The sequence below is a fragment of the Brachionichthys hirsutus genome, chromosome 14 (assembly GCF_040956055.1).
Source record: "Brachionichthys hirsutus isolate HB-005 chromosome 14, CSIRO-AGI_Bhir_v1, whole genome shotgun sequence".
NCBI lineage: Eukaryota > Metazoa > Chordata > Actinopteri > Lophiiformes > Brachionichthyidae > Brachionichthys > Brachionichthys hirsutus.
In genome coordinates, this window is record NC_090910.1 from 13,065,315 (window position 1) to 13,084,590 (window position 19,276).

The 19,276-nt window shown below is 47.5% G+C and overlaps 1 protein-coding gene across 1 annotated transcript; it reads left to right on the forward strand.

Moving 5' to 3' along the window:
• The first annotated feature begins 506 nt into the window (after positions 1-506).
• Positions 507-18,675, forward strand: rps6ka3b (ribosomal protein S6 kinase, polypeptide 3b). The gene is made up of 22 exons (XM_068747864.1): positions 507-702; positions 2,359-2,409; positions 7,852-7,968; positions 8,212-8,293; positions 8,368-8,448; positions 8,523-8,602; positions 8,961-9,067; positions 9,191-9,228; positions 9,962-10,104; positions 10,263-10,333; positions 10,590-10,678; positions 11,729-11,793; positions 11,856-11,958; positions 12,025-12,134; positions 12,936-13,061; positions 13,136-13,225; positions 13,354-13,512; positions 14,154-14,315; positions 15,021-15,097; positions 15,186-15,303; positions 16,373-16,513; positions 17,607-18,675. Exons 1-22 carry the CDS (start codon positions 652-654, stop codon positions 17,727-17,729), a joined length of 2,184 nt encoding a protein of 727 aa, XP_068603965.1. The 5' UTR covers positions 507-651; the 3' UTR covers positions 17,730-18,675.
• The last annotated feature ends 601 nt before the right edge of the window (positions 18,676-19,276 follow it).

Genomic DNA, 19,276 nt, shown 5'->3' on the forward strand with positions numbered 1-19,276 from the left:
TTGGGTTTATAGATATTGGAGTTATTAATAATAATGTTTTGGGTTTATAGATATTGGAGTTATTAATAATAATGATTTGGGTTTATAGATATTGGAGTTATTAATAATAATGTTTTGGGTTTATAGATATTGGAGTTATTAATAATAATGATTTGGGTTTATAGATATTGGAGTTATTAATAATAATGTTTTGGGTTTATAGAGCGCTGCGACACTCAAAGACGCTTAAACGTTTCCTTTAAGGACAAAAACGAAGCACAAGCACAAGTTTCAAACGGTTCACTTCCTCATTAACGAAAGGTTACCGCCCCCAGGGGTGACGTCGGAGTGACGCAATCGTCTGACGGACAGGTAAAACATGGGTGAAACGATACCGGCCGCCATATTGGGAAACAACGGAAGTGAGTGGGCGTAGAGCAGATGAACGTGATTGAGAGGAAGATCACCCCCCCCCCCAGGAAGCAGGGGCGGTCTCAGCGACTCGACAGAACCGTCCTGCTGGGTGAGCTCCGCGAAGGTTCGGTTCTGAAAACACGAACGACCGGAAGTAGCTGGAACTGTTTTGAAAAGAAGTCGCAGAAAAAGTAAAAAGAAGGGAAGCGGGAAAAGTGTCGACCGACAGTAAAGAGGAAGAGGAAGAGGAAGACGAGCATGCCTCTGGCTCAGCTGGCTGATCCCTGGCACAAGATGCCGACTGGAGAGGTGAGTCCGTTCACACCGACCACACCTGGACAGGTGAGCTCAGAGCCCCGATGCGGTGGGGGCTCCATTCCCCGGATCAGGTGTCACACCGATTAGTGGGACTCGCAAAGTGTAGATCCGTGACGTGGTGTTGGTGAAGAAGGTTCCACAAAGTACAGTAGTATTACAGTAGTAGTAGTATTGTAGTAGTAGTAGTAATAGAGTAGTAGTAGTAATACAGTAGTAGTAGTATGGTAGTAGTAGTAATACAGTAGTAGTAATACAGTAGTAGTAGTATTGTAGTAGTATTAATAGAGTAGTAGTAGTAATACAGTAGTCATGGTATGGTAGTAGTAGTAATAATAAAGTAGTCGTATTGTAGTAGTAGTAGTAATATAGTAGTCGTATTGTAGTAGTAGTAATAAAGTAGTCGTATTGTAGTAGTAGTAGTAATATAGTAGTCGTATTGTAGTAGTAGTAGTAGTATTGCAGTAGTAGTAGTAATACAGTAGTAGTATTGCAGTTTTACTCCTGCTCACCTCCCGAATGTCCCCAGGTCCTCCTGCTTCCTCCATGGCGACTCTTGAAAGAAACTAAGGGTGCGTTCCCACTGCGCAGTTTGCTCCCTTTTAAACTGACCAGAGTTCCTTTCCTCGGATAATCCGCTCCGTTTGGGCCAGTGTGAACGCGCATCCGGACTCTGGAGAGGATCAGAAAAGTCCTCCTGAAAAGGGGGGTCTCGGTTCCTTTGGGCGGAGCAAAGGCGGGATCAGCTGTCCGTAGTGACGCTACGCTACGTCTCCGGTAGAGGAAGTACAGCGAGTATTCCAAGCGGCTCTGAGGGGAAGCTCAGTCACCAGGAAAACTACAAGCGGTGAAACGTGTACCGCTGTGTGTAGCTTTAATTCACTAAATATGCGTTATAGTACTTTAATCTTTTGTTCAGCAGCTCCACGGCTGCGGAGCGGAGAGTCAGCTGTTCAGCAGCGATAGCGTTTCATTCCGTTGTTCTGAACCGATCCGGAGACTTTATTGATCCCAGCGACTTTGTGTTTGTTAAAAACGACTAGCGTTGTGTAACATTTATGATTTAGGCCAGAACTAAATGAGATTCCCTCCGTGAATGAGCAGCAGCCGTAAAGCGCACTCAAAAAACAACACGGGAGAGGGCGGGACTTCCCCGTCTACTCTGTCCAATCGGCGAGCGCCCCTTTCAGCCACGCGACGCTGCTCAGAAAGTTCGTTCCGTGAAGAAGTCAGTGGGAACGCAGGAATTTGCTCCCAAAGGAACCGAGTCCTCTTGGTGCAGTGGGAACGCACCCTAAGAAACTCTTGAAACTAGAAAGGCGTATTTCTGATCAATGAGTTCATTATTCTAAAAGATCAAATAGTTCTGTTTTTTGTTGATTATCTTCATTGCTGCTGTCTTTGAGGGAGTGTTCTGTGTGTGTGTGTGTGTGTGTGTGTGTGTGTGTGTGACTCATAGCTACAGCACGCTTGTACCTGCTCTCACCTGGATCACCTTGCTGTCAGTCGGCTACACTCACACCGCTTTACGCCCAATTCAGACTTTTGTGCGAGTTTGTTCACATTTCCAAGCGCGTTGAGCCTGAAGCTGTGATGTCACTCAGGTGCACCAGGTGAGTCAGAGCGTGACGCCTTTGTGTTTGTCTCCAGGACGATCCTGAGGATTCAGCGGGCGACGACGATTCGACGGCCTTCAGTACCGTAAGTCTTAACGGGGGACAGCTCTGATCCATATCATTAGTTATTGATGATGGGATCGTATTCTCCTCGGTCGGCCTCAGGCTGCCGGTTGATGATGTCATGGCGTTTGCTGCAGACGGAGGGACATTAGATCCATGGACATTTAGCGATCAATGAGCAGCTGGCGCTGGACTCGTTCTGAAAGGTTCAGCCCGGTTCACGAGTCCACTTCAAAGACACCGGAACCCGGAACCCGGAACCCTGATCAGCACTGCGCCTTGAGGGAGACCTAGAACACCTAAACTGCCCCGCCCCCACCCGCACTAGAGTGGTTATTGATGGATGCAAAGTGCAAAGGGAGAATTATTGATCGGTCAGAAGAGGCACAAAGAGAGAGTGTTTATGTGTTCTCGTTCTGGGTCACTGAGGCATTGTGGGTATCGTTAGCACCGTGTTTCCTGTCGCTCTGGAACTGTTCGACTGGTTAGTGCCGATCGATCAGTTATTACACGACAACAGAAGGTTCACAAACAAGGAAAGTTGTACTTGTATATGCAATACTGTACTCATGTTGTATTATCAATCAATAATTATCATCTGCTGGGCCAATGGTTCCAGTCCTTTTCGTTAGATAATTGCTACACAGATGGATCAATGATTCAATGATATCACCAAAATAGGGTGGCGCAGTGGGTAGCACGGCTGCATTCAGTCCGTGTCCAGGTGAGGTCCGACCTGCACGCCTCCAAGTCCTCCGATGTTAGAGTACAAGTACAGTCACACAGTAGCATGTATTACAGTACAAGTACAGTCACACAGTAGCATGTATTACAGTACAAGTACAGTCACACAGTAGCATGTATTACAGTACAAGTAAGTACAGTCAAACAGTAGCATGTATTACAGTACAAGTACAGTCACACAGTAGAATGTATTACAGTACAAGTACAGTCACACAGTAGCATGTATTACAGTACAAGTAAGTACAGTCAAACAGTAGCATGTATTACAGTACAAGTACAGTCACACAGTAGCATGTATTACAGTACAAGTAAGTACAGTCAAACAGTAGCATGTATTACAGTACAAGTACAGTCAAACAGTAGCAAGTATTACAGTACAAGTACAGTCACACAGTAGGATGTATTACAGTACAAGTACAGTCAAACAGTAGCATGTACTACAGTACAAGTACAGTCACACAGTAGCATGTATTACAGTACAAGTACAGTCAAACAGTAGCAAGTATTACAGTACAAGTGCAGTCACACAGTAGAATGTATTACAGTACAAGTACAGTCAAACAGTAGCATGTATTACAGTACAAGTACAGTCACACAGTAGCATGTATTACAGTACAAGTACAGTCAAACAGTAGCAAGTATTACAGTACAAGTACAGTCACACAGTAGAATGTATTACAGTACAAGTACAGTCAAACAGTAGCATGTACTACAGTACAAGTACAGTCACACAGTAGCATGTATTACAGTACAAGTACAGTCAAACAGTAGCAAGTATTACAGTACAAGTACAGTCACACAGTAGAATGTATTACAGTACAAGTACAGTCACACAGTAGCATGTATTACAGTACAAGTACAGTCACACAGTAGCATGTATTACAGTACAAGTACAGTCACACAGTAGAATGTATTACAGTACAAGTACAGTCACACAGTAGCATGTATTACAGTACAAGTAAGTACAGTCAAACAGTAGCATGTATTACAGTACAAGTACAGTCACACAGTAGCATGTATTACAGTACAAGTAAGTACAGTCAAACAGTAGCATGTATTACAGTACAAGTACGGTCACACAGTAGCATGTATTACAGTACAAGTACAGTCAAACAGTAGCAAGTATTACAGTACAAGTACAGTCACACAGTAGAATGTATTACAGTACAAGTACAGTCAAACAGTAGCATGTACTACAGTACAAGTACAGTCACACAGTAGCATGTATTACAGTACAAGTACAGTCAAACAGTAGCAAGTATTACAGTACAAGTGCAGTCACACAGTAGAATGTATTACAGTACAAGTACAGTCAAACAGTAGCATGTATTACAGTACAAGTAAGTACAGTCAAACAGTAGCATGTATTACAGTACAAGTACAGTCACACAGTAGCATGTATTACAGTACAAGTACAGTCAAACAGTAGCAAGTATTACAGTACAAGTACAGTCACACAGTAGAATGTATTACAGTACAAGTACAGTCAAACAGTAGCATGTACTACAGTACAAGTACAGTCACACAGTAGCATGTATTACAGTACAAGTACAGTCAAACAGTAGCAAGTATTACAGTACAAGTACAGTCACACAGTAGCATGTATTACAGTACAAGTACAGTCACACAGTAGCATGTATTACAGTACAAGTACAGACAAACAGTAGCACGTATTACAGTACAAGTACAGTCACACAGTAGCACGTATTACAGTACAAGTACAGACAAACAGTAGCATGTATTACAGTACAAGTACAGTCACACAGTAGCATGTATTACAGTACAAGTACAGTCAAACAGTAGCAAGTATTACAGTACAAGTACAGTCACACAGTAGCATGTATTACAGTACAAGTACAGTCACACAGTAGCATGTATTACAGTACAAGTACAGTCACACAGTAGCATGTATTACAGTACAAGTACAGTCAAACAGTAGCAAGTATTACAGTACAAGTACAGTCACACAGTAGCATGTATTACAGTACAAGTACAGTCACACAGTAGCATGTATTACAGTACAAGTACAGTCACACAGTAGCATGTATTACAGTACAAGTACAGTCAAACAGTAGCAAGTATTACAGTACAAGTACAGTCACACAGTAGCATGTATTACAGTACAAGTACAGTCACACAGTAGCATGTATTACAGTACAAGTACAGACAAACAGTAGCACGTATTACAGTACAAGTACAGTCACACAGTAGCACGTATTACAGTACAAGTACAGACAAACAGTAGCATGTATTACAGTACAAGTACAGTCACACAGTAGCATGTATTACAGTACAAGTACAGTCAAACAGTAGCAAGTATTACAGTACAAGTACAGTCACACAGTAGCATGTATTACAGTACAAGTACAGTCACACAGTAGCATGTATTACAGTACAAGTACAGTCACACAGTAGCATGTATTACAGTACAAGTACAGTCAAACATCCTGTCTCAGAGGAGCATTTCTTGCGGTCTTGTTTCCGTTGAAAGTCCTTCGTACATAAATCATCCACAATTAACAATACAAATAAAACTAATATTAAATTACTCAATTGATTCAAAATAACAATAAAATAAAAGTATTACAGTATTTAACAATACAAATAAAACTAATATTAAATTACTCAATTGATGCAAAATAACAATAAATTAAAAAGACACATAATATGTAGAACAAAGTTAATCCTTCGAGCCGGATGAGGACTCGAAGTAATCCTCTGTGGAAGTAATGGACAGAGTAATAGACTACTTCTCCGCAAGCAGACTGAAAATGTCTTGAATTGTGTCAGAGGGTTCTCCAGACACACCTGAGTCTGTTCCCCTCAACAGCAGCAAAAGGTACCGTAGAAAATGGTTTGAATCCCTCCACTGATTCAGTGTTCTTTGTTTGGACTAAATCATGAATGGGACAGACAGCGGGATGAAGATGATGATGATGGTGCACCAGCGCTTCCTCTCGCTGTGTTGCAGCACAGGTGAGTCAGGTGTAGCCTCAGCACCTGCCCCAACATCATTCAGCAGGAGGTTCTGTTTGTAGGCAGACGACACCTGATCTCAGGTGAGATCAGCTCACCTGAGATCATCTCTGATAACGGGTTGGGAGGGGAGCAGTCCACTGAGAGAGGTAGGAAGGAGGGAAATGAGCAGAAGGTGGTCTGTCAGGACTACAGGACCCATAATGCACTGAGACACCCGGCAGCCTCCAGTTCATGCCCACTTCAGTTGCAGTGTAAGAAGGATGTGATAGGTGGTGGGATGTGATAGATGGTGGGATGTGATAGGTGGTGGGATGTGATAGATCAGACATGGGCAAACCCAGGCCCGGGGGCCATATGCGGCCCGTTGGTCTTTTTAATCCGGCCCGCCAAACTTGTCCAAATTATGTCATTAAATAAAATCGTATTATAATTAAACCTCATCCGTTTGACCTTTTCCCCGTAATGCTACCTGTAAAAGGCCAAATCCTTTAATGCAATAGCTTTCATGTGTCATTTATATTAGCTCACACAAATACTCCATCCATCTGTTCTTGGTCCGGCCCCTATGTCAAGTTTTAGGACCCATGGTGGCCCACGAGTAAAAAAGTTTGCCCACCCCTGTGATGGATGGTGGGATGTGATAGATGGTGGGATGTGATAGGTGGTGGGATGTGATAGGTGGTGGGATGTGATAGGTGGTGGGATGTGATAGATGGTGGGATGTGATAGGTGGTGGGATGTGATAGATGGTGGGATGTGATAGATGGTGGGATGTGATAGGTGGTGGGATGTGATAGATGGTGGGATGTGATAGGTGGTGGGATGTGATAGGTGGTGGGATGTGATAGGTGGTGGGATGTGATAGATGGTGGGATGTGATAGATGGTGGGATGTGATAGGTGGTGGGATGTGATAGATGGTGGGATGTGATAGGTGGTGGGATGTGATAGGTGGTGGGATGTGATAGGTGGTGGGATGTGATAGGTGGTGGGATGTGATAGGTGGTGGGATGTGATAGGTGGTGGGATGTGATAGATGGTGGGATGTGATAGGTGGTGGGATGTGATAGATGGTGGGATGTGATAGGTGGTGGGATGTGATAGATGGTGGGATGTGATAGGTGGTGGGATGTGATAGGTGGTGGGATGTGATAGGTGGTGGGATGTGATAGGTGGTGGGATGTGAGAGATGGTGGGATGTGATAGGTGGTGGGATGTGATAGGTGGTGGGATGTGATAGGTGGTGGGATGTGATAGGTGGTGGGATGTGATAGGTGGTGGGATGTGATAGGTGGTGGGATGTGATAGGTGGTGGGATGTGAGAGATGGTGGGATGTGATAGGTGGTGGGATGTGATAGGTGGTGGGAGTGACAATGTGATGATGTCACCGATGGTCAAAAGGGAAGAACCACGAATGTTAGTTCATTTCCCAGAATGCTGTTGAAGCTAAATAAACGAGCTCCACTGATCTGCTTTCACAAGTAACACAAACACTACTGCATGAAAAAACACCTGAGATCAGCCCCGCCCCTCTTTGAGGTCATCAAAACATGTACCTTTCAACTGGTCTCCAGACTGGTCTTTACTGGCATGAGTAGACCTTTTGGGTGTGTTATAGATCCTCCCCAGGCTGGGTGACGTCATCGTTGGGATGGAAGCCAACCAGCAAGAGATTGGAGCTATCCAGCGGCTAACGACGCTAACGGCGCTAACGACGCTAACGGCGCTGATCACGTTACAGGACGACGTTCCGGTCAGAGAGATCAGCGTCACTCATCACGTGAAGGAGGGATCCGAGAACGCCGACCCCCGACAGTTTGAGCTGCGTAAAGTCCTGGGGCAGGGCTCCTTTGGCAAGGTGAGTGTGTTCGTACACCTGATCATGAGCCTGTTGCCATGGAGACGACAGGCCTCTGAAGGCACGTTCCTTCAAATTCAGCCTGGGTTCTTCACAGGGAAACAGAGTTTGGAGATTCGAGGTTCCACTGTACTAATCATCTAAAAGTCTAGATCTGCCGGTGTTGCTAGGCAACAGGCGTGGCACTTTGTGACCTTAGGGCAGGTTGAGTCACTGACTTGTTTCACACTGATCTGTGTGTAGGTGTTCCTCGTGAGGAAGATGACGGGGCCGGATGCTGGCCAGCTGTACGCTATGAAGGTCCTGAGGAAAGCCACGCTGAAAGGTACGGCGCTCCGGCTGCTAGCAGGTTCTCTGAACCGACGTGTTCAGCTCCACGCCGTTCTGCTCCGTCTCCAGTGCGTGATCGTGTCAGAACAAAGATGGAGAGAAACATCCTGGTGGAGGTCAACCATCCGTTCATTGTCAAGCTGCACTACGGTGAGGCGAGCCGCCGGCGTCCGTCAGCAGTCAGCGCGCTCGAGCGCCGTGCTGACGTTTGCTGCCTTCCTCAGCGTTTCAAACGGAAGGGAAGCTCTACCTGATCCTGGATTTCCTTCGAGGGGGAGATCTCTTCACTCGTCTGTCTAAAGAGGTAATATCACGGGTTCCACAGGAACTTGTTAGGTGCTCATCGAAATTGATCATCATGTTGGAACCTCCATGAAAATACGTGGATTCAAAAGAGGAACCCTTAACCTTAACCGTTAATCCAACCCTTAACCCCAACCCTTAATCCAACCCTTAATCTTAACCCCAACCCTTAATCCAACCCTTAGCCCTAACCCTTAATCCAACCCTTAATCTTAACCCCAACCCTTAATCCAACCCTTAGCCCTAACCCTTAATCCAACCCTTAATCTTAACCCCAACCCTTAATCCAACCCTTAGCCCTTAGCCCTTAACCCTAACCCTTAACCCCAACTGTAGCAGGTCTCTCTCCTCTGATGTAGGTCATGTTCACCGAGGAGGACGTCAAATTCTACCTGGCTGAGCTCGCTTTGGCCCTCGACCACCTGCATGGTCTGGGCATCATCTACAGAGACCTGAAACCAGAGAAGTAGGAGCACACACACACACACACACGCACACACACACACACACGCACACACGCACACACGCACACACGCACAAGCTGCATAAATATTTCCTGTCAAAATAAAAATAACTGTTTTTGTTTCAGCATCCTGCTTGATGAGGACGGACACATCAAGCTGACAGGTGTGTGCGTGTGTGTGTGTGTGTGTGTGTGTGTGTGTGTGTGTGTGTGTGTGTGTGTGTGTGTGTAGTCAGGAAGGTGGGTCAGGGTTCTCCTGTGTAAAAGCACCCGGGTTATAAACTCATTTTTACCCCAGTAGCTCAAATGTATTAATGAAATCCACAACCCCCAACCAGACCAGGATGCATCCCAACAAAACAACTCACCGGGGGGGCAACAACCCTTCACCTTATGGATACTAATGACTCCAGGGGATTCAGTTCCCACAATCCACCCAGCAGGCAACAGTAGCATGTCAGAGGCAGCAGACAGGGGGCAGTAGCATTTCCCTTAAGTCCCTCAGAACCTTAGAAGCCTCCTGGATGAGGGGGGAGCGTCTTGTTCTTTTTTGCTAACCCTGCCCGTGACCTGAGCTTGCTTATGTTATTTATGTATTTTTGGGAAGTGCTTTCTGTAAGCCTCAACGTGAACCCGCTGACCCCTGCTCAGAGACAACGCTCTCCCTGCTAGTGGTACTTCCTCCTGTGCATCAACGAGACGTCTGAATACGACGCCTGCCATCCTGAACCCTGTGGTGGTCTTAGTCCACTTCGGTGTCTTTAGATTGTCTTTTGCATCCAAGTGTCTCGTCCCATCGGCCTGATTGGCCCTCAGCTCGTTACCGTGTTCTGCGGTCGGCAGAGGTGAAGGTGAGGTGATGCACTTGCCCAACGCTGCTCTGATGTGTGTGCTCAGACTTTGGCCTCAGTAAGGAGTCCATCGACCACGAGAACAAGGCCTACTCCTTCTGTGGGACGGTGGAGTACATGGCTCCTGAGGTGGTCAACAGGCGAGGACACACGCACAGCGCCGACTGGTGGTCGTACGGCGTGCTGATGGTGAGGCAATGGAAACCAGCCAGCTGATGAATTGTTATCAGGAGAGAGCATCAAAGAGAACATTTAGCTCGCCACTATTTACAGCTTCGACACATTTTTGAAGATGAGCCCAAACGCCACTGGTCCAATAAATCTCTGTGACACGTCCTCTGTCTCAGTTCGAGATGCTGACGGGAACGCTGCCGTTTCAAGGAAAAGACCGGAAGGAGACGATGACCATGATCCTCAAGTAAGACGCTTGTCCTGTCCTGTCCAATCAGCAGTGTTTGTTAGCTGGAGCTGAGCAGCAGCTCCTGAACCGGGCCTCAGGAAGACCCTTCTGTACCCTGATGGCTTCAGAGAGCACGGTGCTGCACATAGCTGTGATGAAGAGGAGCACAGACATGTTAGGAGAAGACGCAGGTGCTTCTTCCTGCGTCAGATGTCCTCTGTGGGGACGTCTCTGAACCCATCCTGTCCTTTCATCTCGACTCTCCTGCTTTCAGGGCCAAGCTGGGAATGCCTCAGTTCTTGAGCTCAGAAGCTCAGAGTCTCCTCAGGAACCTTTTCAAACGCAACCCTGCCAACAGATTAGGTAAGAAGCTGCCACACAGAAATGTGTCCAGGATGGATGATGATGATGATGAATATATTTATTAGATAGAATGTTAGTACAAGAACAGTACACAGTAGCATGTATTACAGTACAAGTACAGTCAAACATCCTGTGCATTTCTAAAAAGCCCTTGCGGTCTTGTTTCCGTTGAAAGTCCTTTGTACATAAATCATTTAACAATACAAATAAAATAAAAATAAATTACTCAATTGATGCAAAATAACAATAAAATAAATAAATAAATTACACCATAGATGCAAAATAACAATAAATTACAGACACATACTCTGTACAACGTAGGTGGACAAAAGGGGGGGTTGTTCCGGAGAGAGTCGTGATGACTATCTCCGTTTCTGCCCCCCTGAAAGGTGTATTTTTAGGGCCTTTTTGAAGGAGGCCAAAGAGGTGCATGTTTTGAGGCAGGAGTCAAACAGTTCCACCCTTAGGGGGCAGTATTATAAAAAGATGATTTACCCATGTTAGTCCTGTAGGAGGGGGTAATCAGGTTGTTGTTTGAGCTCCCTCTAGTGTTGTGGCTGTGGGTGTCACTAAATCTGTGGAGGTGTTTATTCAGGTATGCAGGGATTGAGGGGACTGAGGGCAGAGCTGCATTGACTATTTTAAATGCCAATCCCATTTTGAGTTGTTTAACCCTGTCTTCTACCCTGAGCCATTTTAGGCTAGCAAAATGTCCAGGAAGAAGGTGGGTCATGGGCCCCAGATTGAGGAGTAGCCGAATCAGTTTGTTGATGATGATGATGATGTCATCTGATGTTCCGTCTGGGTCGGACGTGATTCAACACGGATCTATCATGACCATCTCAGATGGACTTGGAGACGTTCTAATCTTCATCGTGCTTTCAGAACTCTAACATTCAAGCAGAACCAGAAAACAGGATGCAGGGTTCTGAGCTTTAGATTTGTGTTAACATGAAAGCAGCAGCTCCTCACAGGAACCAGTAGAGCCAGTCGTTGTGCTGGTGTGTTTACTGGCTCAGGCTTCCTGGACTCATTGGTTCTTGTTTGTAGGGGCTGGACCAGATGGTGTGGAGGAGATCAAGAGACATCAGTTCTTCAACACCATCGACTGGAATGTGAGTGTCTCCATTGACCCATCTTTAATAGCTTGTGTTCTGACGCCACCTCCTCCCTGCAGAAGCTCCTCCGCAGAGAGTGCCACCCCCCCTTCAAACCGGCTGCAGGGCGACCCGACGACACGCTCTACTTTGATCCAGAGTTCACGGCCAAGACACCCAAAGGTAAGGCTGTTGACTCCTCCTCCTCCTCTCGTTCATTCAGAGTAAAATGTGAACTGTGTTTCCCAGACTCTCCTGGCGTTCCTCCGAGTGCCAATGCCCATCAGCTGTTCCGAGGATTCAGCTTTGTAGCCATAACAGAAGACGACATGCAACCACCGCAAAATACAATCGTTCAGGTACGCTGAATCCATAGGACTAGGGCTATCATTACAACTAGTAGTAGTACTCGTTATTGTAGTAGTTGTAGTCCACGTTCCTGAAAAGGGTCCCAACTGTCTGAACATGAATGTACCTACCAATCAGAAAAGAGGAATAACCTGTGTGGAAGTTTGAACAGCCAATCAGCATCAGCTGTGTGTAACTGCTCTAATGACGAAGTCATCAGTCTGATGATGATGTCACACAATTATTATATTCAGTTCATTTTATTTCATAATGTTAGATATTACTATGATGAAGTAGAAATATACGTGCATGCAGGATGCCCAATACTTCTAGCTGCTTTATAAAACACGACACATGTCCAACTGACACACAGTAGGAATATTTCAGGCCCCCCTCCCAGGAGGAGGGTGTAGGGTCCCCTACAGGGACCAACGCCTCCAGCACCAGATAAAAGGACCGAGGGAACATGCCGAATTCATCTCAAGGCACTTTACAGGAGGAGCAGGGAAAGAGCCACAAGAGCAAGAAGAGAGAGAGATTGCTGACGGATATTTAAAACATGAATAATCAGATAGAGGGAGGAGCTCAGGGTGTCGTAGGAGGTGATGCCCCCAGTGCTGGCCTCTGATTGTCCGGTTAGAACTGGTTTCTATGGTGCTCCTGCTGCAGCAACACTTCACACCAGTGTAACCAGCGGTGGGGCTGAGGCTGACCTTCTGGTCAAACAATCTACACGGGGCACCTGGGGGGGTGCGGCTGCGGCTGAAGCTCATTTTCATGATGGTCATGTGTCTCTCGGTCATGGAGTGTAGCAGCTGCACAGGAGCACATCCCAGTTCTCAGACTCCTACGAGATCAAGGAGGACATCGGCGTCGGCTCCTACTCCATCTGTAAGCGCTGTCTGCACAAAGGAGCCGGCATGGAGTACGCCGTCAAGGTAGAACCCAGCGTCCTACGCAGGAAGCCGTGTAACGTCTGAAGACACACCGTCACCTTGATCTTCTGTCGCAGATCATCGACAAGGCCAAGAGAGACCCAACAGAGGAGGTGGAGATCCTCCTGAGATACGGACAACATCCCAACATCATCACCCTGAAAGACGTGAGAGCCACAGCACAAGCTAGCCGCTAGCGTCATTGCTGCTCCACTAGTTAGTGGTTAGCATTGCTTGTTAGTAGTCAAGCAAACTGAAACTGTCTGACCTGATGACGGGGACATTTTCTTTGTAGGTATACGACGATGGACGCTCGGCATTCCTCGTGACGGAGCTGATGAAAGGAGGCGAGCTGCTGGATAAAATCCTGAGACAGAAGTTCTTCTCAGAGCGAGAGGCCAGCGCTGTCCTGTACACCATCACCAAGACGGTGGAGTACCTGCACGTCCAGGGGGTGCGTTGAGTCGCATCCGTCTGCTGTGAATGTTACACGCTGGTTCTGTTCACCGGTCTGCTCCTGAGATGATGCTGGGTGTCCAAACGGAAGGACGACCTCTGAACGGACCACAAAGACAAGTGAACACCGGAGAGGTTTAGACAAGGATTGAATGACCGGGAGGTGTTCAGGGCACGTCCTACCGGGAGGAGACCACGGTGGCCTGGGAACGCCTCGGGATCCCCCTGGAAGAGCTGGAAGGAGTCTGGGCTTCACTGCTCAGTCTGCCCCCCCCGTGACCCGGCCCCGGATGGATGGATGGAATCAGGAAGAAGCCTCAAAAGCTTCATAAGGCTTCATCATCTCGAGCCAAAACACAGGAGAGGAATGAGCCGGCTCGAGAGATGAGGAGCAGGTGTGCCATGACTCCACCCCTGGGCCCCGCCTCTGCTACCTGGAAACAGACAGACAGGGAAACCCAGGGACTCACAGCTGGGATGTCTTGGTTCAGGACAGGAGGCGCGTAGTGAAGTGCAACGTGGACAAATGACCAGAAATGGAGTGGGAATTCAAGATGACTGACTTCCTGTCGGGTTCTGTCTCATTGCCTTATTGGGCGCTTCACGCTAACCTACCTGGCTGCATGTGCTGTGTTCCAGGTGGTGCACCGAGACCTGAAGCCCAGTAACATCCTCTACGTGGACGAGAGCGGGAACGCAGAGTCCATCAGGATCTGTGACTTTGGATTTGCCAAACAGCTGAGAGCGGAGAACGGTCTGCTCATGACGCCGTGTTACACCGCCAACTTTGTTGCACCTGAGGTAATGTCCAGGTCCACAAGTGTACGTGACAGCGTAGTCTTCACCTGTCCTGTATCTCTGTTTGATAGCAGACGAAGAGAAGACATTTATGGACACACTGCAGCCAAAGCATTGGTGCAAATGTCCAAAGCTGTTCAAACAGTGCATCAGAGGACCCTAAGAACTGATGCCCCCACCCGGCATCAGGGTGGGGGCATCCTGTCCCAAATGTAGTCTGTCATCACACGTTGGGTAGACAGCCAGGCGCAGCGCCAGGAACAGCGCCCCCTGCTGTCGTCCTGCTTGGGGAAGGTTGGATACCCAACAACTCACCGGTCCGTGTTCAGGAAGGGTGGCGTGGACGTGGACAGGGTACGCCCTGTGGTCATGGTGGGTCCATTTATGGGGGGAGCAGCTTCAGGGCTCGGCTCTGATTAAAACGGGGGGCCTGCTTCCTCCATGTTTGGCGTCAGGTGCTGCCCGAAGTGAAAAGCAAAGTCCTCTTCATGAGATGGACGGGTGGTTTGGTGAAGTATCAGGTGCAACGGTTCTGTAGAATCAGAACTTTGTGGTGAAGGAAAGTTCTGGATCTACCAACGGACCCTCCTAGACAGCTCCTAGAGCGACTCCAGAAGAGGATGGATGGAGAGAACAAACATGATGCTGTGACAGTGGATCAGATGACCTTGTACTGGTTTAACTGGACCTGAGCTGGTTTCCTTGCAGGTCTTGAAGAAGCAGGGCTACGATGCTGCTTGTGACATCTGGAGTCTGGGAGTCCTGCTCTACACAATGCTAACAGGGTGGGGACCCGCTACAGAGACTAAAACATCATGTCTCCTTTGCTAAAAGGCTCCGCACATAAGACCTGTCCTCGTCTGTCCTCCACAGGTTCACTCCATTTGCTAACGGTCCGGAGGACACGCCAGAAGAGATTCTAGCTCGTATCGGCAGCGGGAATTTCTCTCTAACTGGAGGATACTGGAACTCCGTCTCTAACGAGGCTAAGGTATATTTCACACAGTTTGACCTCTGACCCCTCAGGACCTACTACTACTACTGTACTTCTTCCTGTCCCCTGAGGGGTCGCCACAGCAACCCAACATTCTCCACTTCACCCTGTCCTTTGCATCGTCCTCCCCAACACCAGCCTCTCTCATGTCCTCCCTCACTACGTCCATGTGTCTTCTCCTGGGTCGTCCTCTAGTCCTGTCCTTTGCATCGTCCTCCCCCACTACGTCCATGTGTCTTCTCCTGGGTCGTCCTCTAGCCCTGTCCTTTGCATCGTCCTCCCTCACTACGTCCATGCGTCTTCTCCTGGGTCGTCCTCTAGCCCTGTCCTTTGCATCGTCCTCCCTCACTACGTCCATGCGTCTTCTCCTGGGTCGTCCTCTAGCCCTGTCCTTTGCATCGTCCTTCCTCACTAAGTCCATGTGTCTTCTCCTGGGTCGTCCTCTAGTCCTGTCCTTTGCATCGTCCTCCCTCACTACGTCCATGTGTCTTCTCCTGGATCGTCCTCTAGCCCTGTCCTTTGCATCGTCCTCCCTCACTACGTCCATGTGTCTTCTCCTGGGTCGTCCTCTAGCCCTGTCCTTTGCATCGTCCTCCCTCACTACGTCCATGCGTCTTCTCCTGGGTCGTCCTCTAGCCCTGTCCTTTGCATCGTCCTTCCTCACTAAGTCCATGTGTCTTCTCCTGGATCGTCCTCTAGCCCTGTCCTTTGCATCGTCCTCCCTCACTACGTCCATGTGTCTTCTCCTGGGTCGTCCTCTAGCCCTGTCCTTTGCATCGTCCTCCCTCACTACGTCCATGCGTCTTCTCCTGGGTCGTCCTCTAGCCCTGTCCTTTGCATCGTCCTTCCTCACTAAGTCCATGTGTCTTCTCCTGGATCGTCCTCTAGCCCTGTCCTTTGCATCGTCCTTCCTCACTACGTCCATGTGTCTTCTCCTGGGTCGTCCTCTAGCCCTGTCCTTTGCATCGTCCTCCCTCACTACGTCCATGTGTCTTCTCCTGGGTTGTCCTCTGGCTCTGGACCAACTTCCTTCCCATTCTTCATCCTCTTCGTCCCCTTCATTCAGGATCTGGTGTTCAGAATGCTGCATGTCGACCCTCACCGGCGGCTAACAGCGGGTCAGGTGCTCCGACACCCCTGGGTCACCCACAGAGACCAGCTGCCCAAATACACCCTGAACCGACAGGATGCACCTCACCTGGTCAAGGTACTGCTTACAACAACTGTGGTTGCCATGGAAGCAATTAATCAGTTCACACATTCAAATAAAAAATGTATTCACATGGAGGCGAGCAGATGAGAGTGAAGTGTTAAAACAGTCTCAGGATTAAACCTTCGACTTACATGTCGTTTATTCCTCAGCAGAACTATGTGCTCCATTATTAATGATTTAAAACCTCTCAGGATCAATCTCACCAAATCAAATGTTAATGGATCAGATTTTAGATCTGGCTTGAACTACAGGTTCTGTTTGATCTCCAGCTGTCAGTCCAGCCCCCTCTGCTGGATGAACGGTGAATCATCTGGCTGACTTTGTCTTTAGGTGTGTTTTTTAACATGAGTCCAGCCAATCAGAGTTCATCCCCCAATCATTTTAAAAGCCAGGTGTTTCCCAGCATCACTGGATGCAGTGAGGCACAGGTGACGGTCCCGGGTGGACCCTTCCACCTCCTCCTAGTCCACTGCCCAATCAGCAACTCCATCTGACTGCAAGGTCAGCCATGTTTAACTCTTTGAGTGCCAAACATTCGCTGCTATCGCATTGAAATCGGCCTCTCTTCAAAAATTGTAGGAACAAACGTTTCTTCTGATGGAAGAAGAGACTTTAATCTTTCATTTGGTAGGTTCGGCGTTTGGATCGGGGAAAATGGGTGAAAACTGGGCCACTCAGGATAGAGCTGAGATGAAAATGGCTGGCACTCAATGAGTTAACTGAGGAGGAGGAGGAGGACTAGAATGTCTAGTGATGTAGCTGATCAGTGATCACCATCTGCAGATCGATCAGAAATCATTCTGATTAACAGCTGATGGGATATGGGTGATGAAGTAATGCACTGTTAGTAAGTGTGTGTGACTTTTACCCACCATGCATTGCATCTTCAGGAATAATTTAAATATACGGTTGGATCAGGATCCAGGTTCACACAGTGAAATAATTTGGAGTAAAGCAGCCATCCTCCTGAGGAAAGTTTTTGTTAATGATAAAAACTACATCTGGTACTTAAGTGTGCGTGTGCGTGCGCGTGTGCGTGTGCGTGTGCGTGTGCGTGTGCGTGTGCGTGCGCGTGTGCGTGTGGCAGAGTGCGATGGCAGCCACCTACTCCGCCCTCACCAGGAACATCCCCCCGGTCCTGGAACCCGTAGGCTGTTCGACGCTGGCCCAGCGAAGGGGGCTGAAAAAGATCGCCTCCACAGCTCTCTAACCTTTGAACCTGCACCTTCCACTGTGACCTCCAGTTGACCTCTGCCAGACACTCCCTTTCCAGTCTCTGGTCCAATGGGACAGACTACTGATGAACCACACCCTTGTTACCCCCGCCCCTCAACAGTCTCTTCTGATTGGACCTCATGGTGATGTCAGCTGACTTGGTGAGCTCCAATCAGCTCCACCTCAGAGAACCTGACAGAATGCGTGATGACGATATTTATTTAGCTCAAATGGGGGTATGAGGACACAGGTGCATGTTCTAGTCCTCTGGACAGGGTTCTCTGTAGGTCCTGCAGCTGCTGAGGTGACACCATCTACACGCCGCTCTTAGATTAAATAGGCGAGGAGTCCAAGGGAATGTTTGGTCTCTCAGGTTCGCTCTGAAATTTAAAATATTTAGAACATATACTCTGATGAAAACTATTTACATGGTTTTTGATTTATGTTGCTTTAAATGTTCCACTTGCTTTTTAAATCCAGGAGCTTCCGAATATTACCAGGCTTGAACTTTGCATCTGTTTCACCTGAAAGTCGTCTCGAGCAGCGCTCCTAATCTCTTTGCATAGCCACTATGCAAAGACAATAAAGGCTTTCTATTCTATTCTATTCTATTCTATTCGCGTCATGAAGACAGGTCACGGGCATGTCTCGGGGTGAACTGTCCCTTTAATCCAAGCTGATTTACCTCCATCGTGGCCCCCAGCAGGCATCAACCATCTGTAACGTGGGTGTGCCTGGTCTCATGGCAGGCGTGTGTCAACCGCTTTCCTGATTGGACGGTTCTTCAATCAAGCATAGCTCTGGGATAATGTAATTCTGAACAGATGAATTGCTTCCTTCCTCTTCCTCTTCCTCCCTGATGCTACTCCTGCTCTCTGTTTTTATATCTGACTGAGAGTCTGGACTTTTGATTCAAACAATAAAAATCAGCTGCTGAACAAGATGCAGTGACGCGTCATGGCCGGTAGGGTGTCAACTTCCCAACACACGGTTTAAAGGGACAGAAACGTTCTCATCTTTGTGTATATAAATATATCTATCTATATATATATGGGTATATTTATCTGGGTTCTCCCCGTGTCAGCGTGGGTTCTCTCCGGGTTCTCCAGCTTCCTCCCAACACTAAACAGACAGACAGGGAAAAACATGCAGCTTAGGTCCAGGTCGTTAAAGCAAAAGGTAATTCATTCTCAATGAATTTAACTGGTTCAATAAAGGTTCAATAAAAAATCCCTTGCTGAACAGAAATGTTGGTTGTTTTTACTCACTTCGTTTAACTTAAACGTTATTCCTGACTCTTTCTTTAAACTAAATTCATTGCATGCAACACATATTTTCGTACTGTGACGTCAGGTAAGAGAGATTTCTTGATTACAGAGCTCCTCAAACTACGCAGGATTGGCTGGATGTTTGCGGGTGGATAATGAGCCAAACCCTCCATGATAATGTGGGAACATGGGAAAGTGTGCTTCTCCCGTTGGAGCAGAAAAACCACAAGAACAATGAGAATCCTCGGGAGTCGTTAGCATTCATGAGGTGAAG

Excerpts from the sequence above, each read along its gene's own strand:
- rps6ka3b (XM_068747864.1), top strand. The coding sequence starts at position 652 with ATGCCTCTGGCTCAGCTGGCTGATCCCTGGCACAAGATGCCGACTGGA. Across the intron at positions 7,969-8,211 it reads GGCAGGGCTCCTTTGGCAAG|GTGTTCCTCGTGAGGAAGAT; the intron begins GTGAGTGTGTTC and ends ATCTGTGTGTAG. Across the intron at positions 13,226-13,353 it reads ACATCATCACCCTGAAAGAC|GTATACGACGATGGACGCTC; the intron begins GTGAGAGCCACA and ends TTTTCTTTGTAG.